Consider the following 12,611-nt stretch of genomic DNA (forward strand, 5'->3'; position numbering starts at 1 on the left):
CTCCTCGTTTACAGGGATCAACAGCAAATTGGATTTCAGTTGCAAGGCAGTAGATCAAGTGGCGACAATCATCAATATTTGATGGCCAGCCACTTTCTGCCAAGAAATACGAGCGCTGGTCTTTGCTGTAGGGAGGAAAGTCGACAGCAGATAGTGATGCTCAGGCTTTGTTTCAGAAACAGAACAGAGAGTTCTTCTTAATTGACCTTTCTGAGGGCTCTCGGTAATGAATCTTGTTAACAGTGTCTGCTTAAAAATGAAAAGGAGTTTGCATTTCTATAGCAACGTTCATGACAGCACATCACACAGTGCTTCACAGTCAATAAAGTACTTTTGAAATGTTGTAGGAAACGCGGCAGCCAATTTGCACACAGCAAGATCCCACAAACAGCAGCATGATAATGACCAGATAATCTGGTATTTTTTTGTTGGTTGCGAGATAAATATTGGCCCAGGACCCCAGGGAGAAATCCTGTGCTCTTCTTCAAATTGGTACCGTGGAATTTTTCACGTCCACCTGAGAGGACAGACAGGGCCTCAGTTTAACATCTCATCTGAAAGGCGGCATCTCCAACAGTGCAGCACTCCCACTGGTACTGCACTGCAGTGTTATTCAAGATTTTGTGTTCAAATCTCTGGAGTGGGACTTGAACGCACAAGCTCTTGACCTAGTAGCGAGAGTGCTACCCACTCATCCATGGCGGACAAATTAAGCCAAAGCATAATTTAACATCTACATTAAACCCAATGTTAGAGCTGACAGGTTCAAGAGGGAGTGCTGGAGGATTAAGCACAGATACCACGGGATGGAATTTCAGGCCTCGCCAAGGTTGGGAACAGAGGCGGAGAGGCCCAAAAATACCGGTGCCGGCCAGTGTGCTGGGTTGCTGACCCCATACTTGGTGAATGTGTTTGGGGTCCAGCAGGGCTGCCTGATGAAAGGCCATTGAGCTGAAACATTAACTCTGTTCCTCTCTCCACAGATACTGCCTGATCTGCTGGGTATTTCCAGCATTTTCTCTTTTTATCTCTGACTTTTGTGCTTAGATTTGGGGAATTGGCACTTGCACACAAACTGGGCCCCTCTGTTAATGGAGAGGTCGTAGAAATTGGTACGTATTGCCACCCGTCTTTTGGGCGTAAAACTGATGCAAAGGAATTTATCAGTGGGTTGGCCTGCGCCAAATCTGTGCAGGCCTTGGGCTCACTACCAAATCTGTGTGGCCTGTTTTTCGGCTGTTGGGTCCTTTTAAATAGGCAAATTTGGGACCTAAAACCTCTTACAAGACCTCATTGATAAACTGGTCAGCGATGAGCAAGGCAGATGCTGGGATGAAGATTCCTGATAGCAAGTGTTTTAGTTGTTAGACTAGTCACTGGACTTGTAATCCAGAGGCCCAGGCTAATGCTTCTGGGGATATGTGTTCAAATCCCACCATGGCAGCTGGTGGAATTTAAAATCAATTAATTAATTAATTCAATTAATAAAAATATAGAATTGAAAGCTGGTCTTAGCAATGGTGCCATGAAGCTACCATCGATTGTCGTAAAAACCTATCTGGTTCATTAATGCCCATTTTAGGGAAGGAAATCTGCCGTCCTTACCTGGCCTGGCCTACATATGACTCCAGATCCACAGCAATGTGGTTAACTCTTAAATGCCCTCTGAAATGGCCTAGCAATCTACTCAGTTCAAGGGCAATTAGGGATGGGCAACAAATGCAGGCCTTGCCAGCGATGACCACATCCCATGAAAGAATTTTAAAAATTTAGGAACCGGCTTCCTCTGAAGGCAGGACAGTGCAGGAGTGAGGGCCACATCAGCTATCATTTTGGACGTCCGATATAAACTTTGAGCCGCAAATTTCCTCAGCTGTGCTCTCCCTCTCGCTCCATTCCTGAAACTATCCCGGGATTTCCTCCTCATCTCTGGCCCATGTTACGGCAATCGAGCAGGAATGGCTCTGAAGAAATTCTGCATCTTGTAAAATGTATGTTTGAAATATGGTGACAATCAGTGACAGTTTGTACTGTGAACTGATGCCTGCCTGGATCAAGAAGTGTCTCTGTGCTGACTTCCTGTGTAACCAAAGGCTTTATTCCATCTGTCTGGGATGGAATTCAAACCTATGCCTCCAGGCTAAAAAGACATTATAGATTAAGCACTTCAAGAGAACAAGCTCTCTTAATATCCCATGATATTGGAAAGAGAAAGCCTGCAGAACGATGGTAGGCAACTCTGAAGCGTCAAATATTCATATATAACCGAAGCACGACACTTGCCAATAAACTAGGTCGTTAAATTTTCAAATACCGTTCACAGAAACTTGAATTTTCTTTTTCAAATTTTCTCCCATTTTTGTTTCTTTCTGTTAAGTCCTGGTAGCCTCAGCCATGAGCCTTTCTTCATGATTGAGGCCGAACAATGAACAACCCTATAGGCTCTTTGGCTGAGAGGGGAACATAGTGTAAACGTCCCAAGGTGCTTCACAGGAATGTCATCAAACAAACTTTGACACCATGCCACATGAGGAGATATTAGGATGGGTGACCAATAGAATGGTGAATGAGGTAAGTTGTAAAGAGTGTCTGAAAGGAGGAAAGAGAGGTAGAGAGTGGGAGAGGTTTACAGAGGGAATTCCAGAGCTTAGGGCCCAGGCAGCTGAAGGCACGGTCGCCAATGGTGGAGTGATTAAAATCGGGGATGGTCAAAAGACCAGAATTGAATGAGCGCAGTGATCTCGGAGGGTTGTAGGGCTGTAGGAGATAAGAGATAGGGAAGGGGTGAGCCTTGGATGAGATTATCGGGATAGGGAGGGGCAAGATCATGGCGAAAGTTACAGAGATAGGAAGGGGCACCAAATCATTGGTCAATCCTGCCTGTCTGATGTCTACATGCAGATATTTCCAGCAGGGGGTCCGCAAGAGAACCAGGGCCAAGACAAATCCCCTTACTTACCCAGGAGCATGGAACCTAGTTGTCCTACTTCTCTTGTAACCTGAGCTGAGATCAGCACAGGCGAGAGATCAAACCCGGGACCTTGCTGTGCGCAGATTAGGCTGTTGTGTTTCCCACATTACAACAGATGCCAAATGGTTTGCAACCACTTTTAATGAGATTTACTTCATAGTGCAAGTGCTGCACGATAGCAAAAAAATAATGAATCACCCGCTTGCTTCCCAATCTCCGTTTGGATGACAGAAGCAATACTACAATTGACCTCAGTGCCAGGGTTCAGGCTCCTGATTGCCATCTAGATGCTACTGAGGGCTTTGGATAAAGATAGGAACAAGCTTGATTGTGATGCACACCACAGTCAAATATCCAGCTGGCACTAATGATCTAGATTCATATGGGAAATGGCCATTTGGGTGTCAGAGGGTTGCTGGGTTTGCCTGTGGAGCAGGATGGGGCAGAGGTGGAGAAAATGACATAATTTTAAAACAAATATCTTCTGTGACACAGCAAAGTGGGCTGTCTGCTATGAATCGAAGTGTTAATGGGGAGCAGGGCTGGTTTCTCTTTGCTAAATGAGATCTGCGACACCACTATGAGCTGCTGCAGCTGAATCATCTGACAGGGTGCGATAGCATTTAAACTGTACAGCTTTGACCCGAAAATCGAATCCACACATTCCCATTATTCCCCACAGACTCTGTTAAAACCTGGCAATTTAAGAGCACTCCGAGTTTTATAAACCTCGGCTCTGCAAGCTTAATTAGCTGGCACTGAACAGTTGGGAACAAAACTGGAAATTAGTTAGACTGTGGCTCAGGTTTTAAAATTCAGGGTCAACCCGCAGTTAAACTGGTGCTCTCATTCTGCCCAGCTGTTTGAATCAGGGTTTCAAGCGATTTAATTTTTTATTTCATGAGAAATTTGTTGGTTTCATTAGGACTGAGGTTATTTGTATTTATTCGCAGTCCAAACCTTTTATTTCAACCAGTTTTTCTCCCTCTTGCCTGAAGGTTGATCTTTGTTGTGGGTGAGGTACTGGGAGCCTCGACTATCCCTTTAGAGAGCATTAGTCTTTTGTAAGAAATCTTGTGAGGAAAGGCTCTGAATAAATAGTTCCTAATGAATGAAAGACATAAATGCCTCCCACATTCTGCCCGTCATAAACCTGAAGTCGTCTAAAACTCTGCTGCCCGTGTCCTAACTTGCACAAAGTCCCGTTCACCTATCACCCCCTGTGCTCGCTGACCAACATTGGCTCCTGGTTAAGCAACGTCCTGATTTAAAAATTCTCATCCTTGTTTTCAGATCCCTCCATGGCCTCACCCCTCCCTATCCCACAACCCTCTGAGATCTCTGTACTCCTCCAATTCTGGCCTCCAGCGCATCTCTGATTTTAATCACCCTGCCATTGGCAGCCGTGCCTGCAGTTGCCTGGAATTCTCTCCCAAACTTCTCTGCGTCTCTCTCCTCCTTTAAGGCACTCCTTAACACCTACGTCTTTGACAAAACATTTGATCACCTGTCCCGAATATCTATTTATGTGGCTCGGTGTCAAATAATTTGTCTGATAACGCTCCTGTGAAGTGCCTTGGGATCTTTTACTTCCTGAAAGGCGCTATAGAAATGCAAGTTGTTGCCGAAAGAAGAAAAGGCTTGGCATTTCTGTAGTGCTTTTCACCACCGCAGGACCACCCAAAGCTCTTTCTAACCAATGAAGTGTAGTTACTATTGTAATGTAGGAAGCACAGCAGCCAATTTGTGCACAGCAAGCTCCCACAAACAACAATGTGATAATGACAAATAATCTATTTCTTGTTATGTTGGTTGAGGGATAAATAATGGCCAGGACACAGGGGAGAACTCCTCTGCTGTTCTTCAAAATAGTGCCCTGGGATCTATTACATTAGTTTAAAAGTCATCCAAAGGATGACATCTCTGGCAGTGCAGCACTGGAGTGACAGATCAGATTTTTGTCCTCTACTTTCAGGAGTGAGACTGTGAACACATGACCTTCTGACTCAGAGTTGAGAATGCTACCCATTGAGAGCTGGCTAACATGGTTTACAGCACAGAAGGAGGCCATTCGGCCCATCATGCCTGTGTCGGCTCTTTATCTAAATTACTCCCACTCCCCTGCTCTTTCCCCATGGCCCTGCAAATTTTTCTTTTCTGAATATTTATCCAATTCTGTTTTTTGAGAGTTCTGATTCAATCAGCTTCCATTGCCCTTTTAGGCAATGAATTCCAGATCACAACAACTCGCTGTGTTAAAAAAAAATCTCCTTGGACCCAAGGATAATTTAAACAAAAGGTCCAGAATATTAATTTATTCTCACTTTTTTTTATTTGTTGATGGGATGTGGGTGTTGCTGGCTATACAGCATTTATTGCCCATCTCTGCTATTAAGTGTTGGCCATTGGACAATCTGTTGCTTGCAATCCCTTCCCCCTGTTCATTCCTTACAGCATAGGAGCTATCAAGTTCCATCCAGTAATTGATCATCAGGTCTATACCTATTCTGACATACAGCTGCCTCATTGCCAACCAGTTATATATATAACTCTGTCCTGAATAGGTCAATTATTCCTGCCTCAATTGTTTCTATTGGGAGCCTGTTCCACACTTGATGCTCAGTGTGTATGGAGGGAGAGCTCCACAGGTTCACCATCCTCTGAGTGAAGAAATTCCTCCTCATCTCGGTTCTAAATGGCATACCCTGTATCCTGAGACTGTGACCCCTGGTTCTGGATTCCCCAGCCATCGGGAACATCCACCATATCATACATTCGAACAAGTGAATTAGGAACATGAGTAAAGTCATAGAGTTATACAGCACAGAAACAGGCCCTTCAGCCCATCGTGTTTGCGCTGGCCATCAAGCACCTATCTATTCTAATCCCATTTTCCAGCACTTGGCCTGTAGCCTTGTATGCTATGGCATTTCAACTACTCATCTAAATACGGCCCATTCGGCTCCTCAAAGCTGCTCCGCCATTTGATGAGATCATGGCTGATCTGGTTGTAGCCTCCACTCTTTCTTCCTATCTACCCCCTATACCCTTTGACTCCCTTGCAATCAAGAATCTGTCTAACTCCGCCTTAAAAATATTCAATGATCCAGCCTCCACTGCTGTCTGGGGAAGAGAATTCCACAGCCTAACCAGCCTCTGAGAGAAAACAAATTCTCCTCATCTCCATCCTAAATGGGAGAGCCCTTCTTTTTAAACTGTGTCCCCTGGTTCTAGTCTCTCTCATACGGGGAAACATCCTCTCAGCATCCACCCTGTCAAGTCCCCTCAGGATCTTATGTTTTAGTAAGATCATCTCTCATTCTTCTAAACTCCAATTGTTTGAAACAATTCATTTAAAAGCCGATACCCATTTGATGCCATCCTTCTCAGAATGTACTGCACTGCAGAGAAGCAATGGCTTCACTCTTCCAGTCCTCCTCCTTCCCCTTCCCTCCTTTGGGCAGATGAAATACAGCTATCCAAGATGTCCAAACCTGAGAGTGGTTAGGATTCAGAATGAGCTGCCTGATAAGGCGGTGGATACAGATTCAATAGCAATCTTCAAAAGGGAATTGGATAAATACCTGAAAGAGAAAAAAATTGCAGGGAACATAGGAAATAGGAGCAGGAGTAGGCCATTCGGCCCCCCGAGCTTGCCCCGCCATTCAACTAGATCATGGCTGATCTTCTAGCTCAACACTCATTTTCCCACACTATCCCCATATCCCTTGATATCTTTAATTGGAACATAGGGAATAGGGATATGGGGAAAGAATGGAGGGGAGGGTGGTGGGAATAACTGGATGTTTGAAAGAGCTGGCACAGACTCGATGGGCTGCATGGCCTCCTTCTGTGCTGTACTATTCCATGATTCCATGTGTGGGTTTATTTTGGCACAGAAAACAGTTCAAGAAAGTTCGGCAACCATTTCGATTGGTGAGTAAATCAGTTTTGTTAAGGAATTGGGTCACCATAGCTAAACTCTGGAAACTCTCTCCTTTTCTCTCTCTCTCTCTCTCTCTCTCTCTCAATGTGATGCAGTTACGCAGTCAACTATTGGTGTTGAGAGATCCATCCAGAGGAGGAGACTCAACCTCCAACTTTTGACCTGCTTCTCTCCTCATGGATTCTTCTACCTGATCCTTGACTGTAAGGGTGGAGACAAGGACAAAGGGGAATAACCTTAAGATCAGAGTCAGGCCATTCAGGAGAGAAGTTATGAAACAGATCTTCACACAAAGGGTGGAAACTCTCTCTCAAAATGCAGTAGATGCTCGCCCAATTAATAATTTTAAATCTGAGATTGATAGATTTTTGCTAGCCAAGGACATTATATGGAGCTAAGGCAGGTAGATGGAGTTACAATACAGATCAACCACGATATCATTGCATGGTGGAACAGTTTGGAGGGGCTGAATGGCCTTCCTATGTTCCTAAGAGTCCCATGTGAATTGAGTTCAGGGACATCTCATCTCAGTTTCTAGTTACTTATCCAGCACAAAAAGTATCCAGAATTTGGCAGTTTGCTTTGGAAAGGCCTTAAGACTGGTTGGCAGGGGAACAGGGAATGTCACAATGATGGATTAGAGATTCTCCATTGAAGGTGTAGTTGGCACACACAGGGGAAGGGAGCTTTCTTCTCTGTGCTACGTGAGTTTTTTGTTGATTATTTCTTGTTCCAATTTGCTTCTCACTGGCAAAGGAGTGTTTAATGCTGTTACCCCCTAGTTGGGTATTTTTATGTCAATCCAGCAGCTTTCATGGTCCATTTTGCTGGTGCCAGCACACAAATCACTAGAGTTATTTAATTTCACAAGTTGCCATTCTGGGATTTGAACTCACAACCTTTGGGTTATTGGTCCAGTATCATTGCACTGTTGTACCCTGACTCAATTTTATGTGGTTTCACCATTTTGCTACACATAATCACAGCCATGAACAGATTTAATCATTCTTGATGAAGGTGTCCTGCTTGACTATTCCAACAAAATAATGCTTAGAGCCCAGGAAACAAACTTTTGCTGCCATTTTTCCTGATTCGATGTGCTGTTATTTTCTGTTCCGTAACAATGAGGAAAGGGCCATCCTGTCTTTAGTTTTACATGACTTACCCTCCACCCTCCGCCCACCAGGATCCCATGCTGATCCTAATGGCCTCTCTTCATCAGGCACCCTCTGTCCTCACTTCAAAACTTCAACCTGCCTTCAACCCTGTCCTCAAAAGGACAACACCTGTCCCCTCCAATCCATCCCATCTCTAACCTCCCTATTCCTCTCCAAGACCATCCTTCGAGAGATGTCAATAGATTGCATAGATACTCTGTGAACTTTTATTGTGACACAATAGACATAAACTCAATCAGAAATCGCGTGGAGCGCACAATTATACTTATTATATGTATAATCTCAGCTATTGTTTTCAAATCCCCGCCCTATCTCTGTAATCTCCTCCAGCCCTACAATTCTCCGAGATCTCTGCACTTTTCTAATTCTGGCCTCTTGCATATTCCTGATTTTAATCAGTCCACCATTGGTGCCTTCAACTGTCCCTAGGCCCTGAACTATAGAATTCCCTCCCTAAACCTTGCTCTCCGCTTTCAAGTCACTCCCTAAAACCTACCTCTTTGACCAAGCTTTTGGTTAGCTGTCCTAATATCTCCTTATGTGGCTCAATGTCAAATTGTGTTTGATAATCGCTCCTGTGAAGCACCTTGAGATGTTTTACTATGTTAAAGGTGCTATATAAATGCAAGTTTTTTTCATTATATATGTAGGTATGTATGTATGCATATATATGTGTACATTTGTGTGTATATGCTCATCTGTTGGTTTAAAAGTTTCCGTTGCTCCTCCTGCTGTGAAGGTATGACCAGCAAACTGTCGCTTCAAGCCTCTGAAATATTTATTGTGTGGTGTCTGATGTTTCAGTCAGAAGCTGGGAGGTGGTGGGGGACAAGGGAGTAGTGGGAGGGGAGACGAGGGCAGGGCTAGTGAGAGCTAACTCACCAAAGAGGCAGTCAGTTCCCTAAGCAGCTGTTCATTAAGCCCTTTAGGAACGATCCCCAGAGAAATCTTCTGTTTCTCCTTTCAGGTTAAGCATGCTAAATGTGCCTCTTCACATCGGATGGCTCTGTCTCTACTTGGTTTCTGCTGCATCTCTGCATGAGACAGGTAGGTTTACGACTTGAGCTTTGGGGAAGGACAAGGATGAATGTTCATCAGGATGTTGAGCTCTACATAGCTCAGAGTTAAATAAATTCTCTTTCGCAGACAATAATAACTGGCTTGTTTGCACTGAGTCAGTCAGACTAGCGAGGTGCCTGTTTGAAGAAAGAAAGTACTTGTATTTCTATAGCACCTTTTTACAACCTCAGGAAATCCAAGTGCTTCACAGCCAAAGAAGTATTTAAGTGTAGTCGATGCTGCAATGCAGGAAATGCAAGAGCCAATTTGCTCACAGTCAGCTCCCACATGCCAGGATGAAATAAATAATCAGACAATCTGTGTTAGTTGTTGGTGAGGGATAAATATAGACCAGAACATGGGGAAAACTCCCGTACTCTTCTTCGATAAATGGCGTGAGATCTTTTACACTTTGCGAGGGTTTAACCTCCAGCAGTGCAGCACTCCCTTAGTATTGCACTGCAGTGTCAGCCTGGATTATGTGTTCAAGTTTCTGGAGTGGGAGTTGAACCCATCTGTCCCCTCAGGTGGCTATAAGATCCCATGGCACTTTTTCGAAGAAGAGCAGGGGAATTTTCCCCCTGTTCTGGCCAATATTTATTCTTCAACCAACATCAATAAAACTAATTAACTGGTCTGGATCTCATTGCTGTTTGTGGGATCTTGCTGTGTTCAAAATGGCTGCCACGTTTCCTACATTACAACAGTGATTACGCTTCAAAAAGTACTTCATTGGCTGTAAAGCGCTTTGGGTCAGCCTGAAGACGTGAAAGGCACTACATAAATGCAAGTTTTTTCTTTCTTTAACCTTTTGATATGGAGCTTTTGTGATGCACTCAACAATTCCTCTACCTATATAGATAATTAAAAAAAGAGGAACAGGTGCTGTAAATGCTGTATTTAATATCCTGGAAGATATGAAGACTTTGCAGGTCTGTGCAAAATCTAAAGATTCACACAATGGAACAGCAAAAGATTGGCATCAAAGGAAAAATGCTGCTAATTCAGCCAAGGAAACTATTTGATCCAAAGGCACAGTCTGAGCTTTAATGAAACTAATAAGTTTGCCACAAAGGCTTAAAGTCAGTCATAAAAATGCACTAATACGAAAGGGATTACAATGAGTTGGATTGCACTCCCCAGGAGGATGTTATGGGTTGGTATCTGACCACTTCTGCAGCATGGTATAGCAATTTTACAATGTCTCCTACTTCCTGCTTTGCACTTTAATTACAAACCTCTCTAATTATGCATTACCTTACCTAGTATTAAATTACATTATGTCTCAATGCTTTAGCTCTATAAACCTTAGATAGCCTCAGCTGGCAGCTTGTCCATTCTGCGTTATCCCTGGTGCCCAGTGAACTATCCTGATCTCCATCGCTCAGTAACTGTACCAGTTGTCATCCTGAATAATTGTAGATAAAATGTCATATCAACCACTTCCACATGATAGGGTCATTTTTTAAATTAAAGGAACATCGGAACAGAGGAGGCCATTCAGCCCCTCAAACCTCTTCCCCAACTTGATCACGGCTGATCTGTATCTTAACTCCATTTGCCTACCTTTGTTTTATATCCCTTACCCAACAAAAATCTGTTCTTCAACATTGGGAGAGAGTTCCAGAATTCCACTATTTGTTGTGTGAAAAAATCTTCCTGATTTCACTCCTACATGGTCTAGCTCTAATGTTAAGATTATGCGCCCTTGTTCTGGACTGCTCCCACCACAAGATATATTTTCTCTGTATCTGCTTTATCGAATATTTTTATGATTTTAAACATCGCCATTAGATCACCCCTCAACCATCTCAACTCAAGGCAACACACAGCAAGTATATGCCATCATACTCATCATTTAACCCTTCAAGGCCAATGTATCTTTCCTGAGGTTCTGAACTCCAGGAAGGGTCTGATGTGGGCTCTGTACAACTGAAGCACTGTAACTTGTACAGGGAGCCCCAAGGAACAATGTATTGGTGCCACAGTCCATAGACTGGCCTGCCGAGGGGTTGCCCACATGCTAAGACCCCAGCAATGATGCAATGGAAAGCTGCCAGGTGGACTCGAGGTGCTGTCCCTAGTTTAAAAAAAGAGAATTTGATGAGCATTCAGTGCAAACACTGCAGTTGCTTCCAGTGTGACAGAGGCAAAAAAGAAAAACTGGGGTTTACAGAATATTGTGGGGGGAAAGGAGAGAGAAAATTGGGTTTTGCGAAGGTAGAACATTTGTACTCAGAAGAAAGTTAACTTTCAGAACTTCTGATAATGTGTGACATACAAATGACTTCCTTTTGACCTTTAACCTTGTGTTTTTTCATCTCTGTTCCCACCCCATCCCCTCCACAACAGGTGACAATTATGAGAAAGTCGTGAATATAAAGAAGGTCCAACATCAACCAGTCCTCAGGGGATTAGCGGATTCAGCACTCCTGCCCTGCGTTTTCTCAGTACTTCCGAGCGCAGCCATTGACCCCTCTTTGCTCCCTGACCCCCCACGCATCAAATGGACTAAAGTCTTGCTCGAAGGAGGGAGCAGGAAGGAAATCCCTGTGCTGGTAGCTAAGAACAACACGGTGAAGCTAAACCCAATCTATCAGGGCAGAGTCAGTCTGCCCGGGTACGGTCCCTTCCATTACAATGCCAGCCTGGAAATTGTCTCTTTGCGAGCAAGTGACGCAGGCATCTATCAATGTGAAGTGGTTGTGGGGATTGATGATGAGCAGGACACAGTCCCTTTAGAGGTCATGGGTAAGTAGCTGGGACAGAGATGCTACAGTACACGAGGGCACAAAAGCAAAAGACCTCGGTGAACTCCCTAAATAAAAGAAGAAAAGAACTTGCATTTATATAGCACCTTTCATGAACTCCGAATGTTCCAAAGCACGAGTCACTGTTGTAAATGTAGGAAGTGCAGCAGTCAATTTGCACACAGCAAGCTCCCACAAACAACCGTGACATTTAGTGACATTGGTTGAGGGATAAGTATTGACCAGGACACTGGGGAGAACTCCCCCTGCTCTTTTTCAAAGTAGTACCTTAGGATTTTTTTTTAATATCCACCTGAGAGAGCAGACAGAGCCTTGGTTTAATGTCTTACCTGAAATGGCACCTCTGCCAGTGCAACACTCCCTCAGTACTGCACTGGGAATGTCAGCTGTAATTTTGTACTCAAGTCTCTGGAGTGGGGCTAGAACCCACAACCTTCTGACTCAGTGGTGAGACAGTGCTACCCACTGAGCCGCCTAAGTCATGCTGTAGGGCACTGTTGGAAAAGATGAGCAGACAAGGTGAAGTCGATCAGGATTAGGCGTCACCAACCTTGGGTTTTAAAAGGCCATACATATGGGAAAGGGTGGTGAGATAGGCAGCAAGGAGATTGTGGGAAAGAATAGATTTTTGCAGGAGATTCCAAGGCTGTCAAGATGCTCAACAACACAACATATCCGATCTGGAG

General features: G+C 44.0%; 1 protein-coding gene across 1 annotated transcript in view; it reads left to right on the plus strand.

The window, feature by feature from the left end:
• Window positions 1–806: 806 nt before the first annotated feature.
• Window positions 807–12,611, plus strand: part of ncanb (neurocan b) — a 153,195-nt gene continuing 141,390 nt past the window's right edge. The window contains exons 1-6 of the mRNA XM_068015877.1: window positions 807–910; window positions 1,048–1,238; window positions 2,094–2,229; window positions 3,970–4,035; window positions 9,063–9,142; window positions 11,507–11,905. Coding sequence (XP_067871978.1) covers window positions 807–910; window positions 1,048–1,238; window positions 2,094–2,229; window positions 3,970–4,035; window positions 9,063–9,142; window positions 11,507–11,905 — 976 coding nt within the window. The remainder of the gene's footprint in view (window positions 911–1,047; window positions 1,239–2,093; window positions 2,230–3,969; window positions 4,036–9,062; window positions 9,143–11,506; window positions 11,906–12,611) is intronic.

The sequence above is a fragment of the Heterodontus francisci genome, chromosome 36 (genome assembly GCF_036365525.1).
Source record: "Heterodontus francisci isolate sHetFra1 chromosome 36, sHetFra1.hap1, whole genome shotgun sequence".
In the NCBI taxonomy this organism is placed as follows: domain Eukaryota; kingdom Metazoa; phylum Chordata; class Chondrichthyes; order Heterodontiformes; family Heterodontidae; genus Heterodontus; species Heterodontus francisci.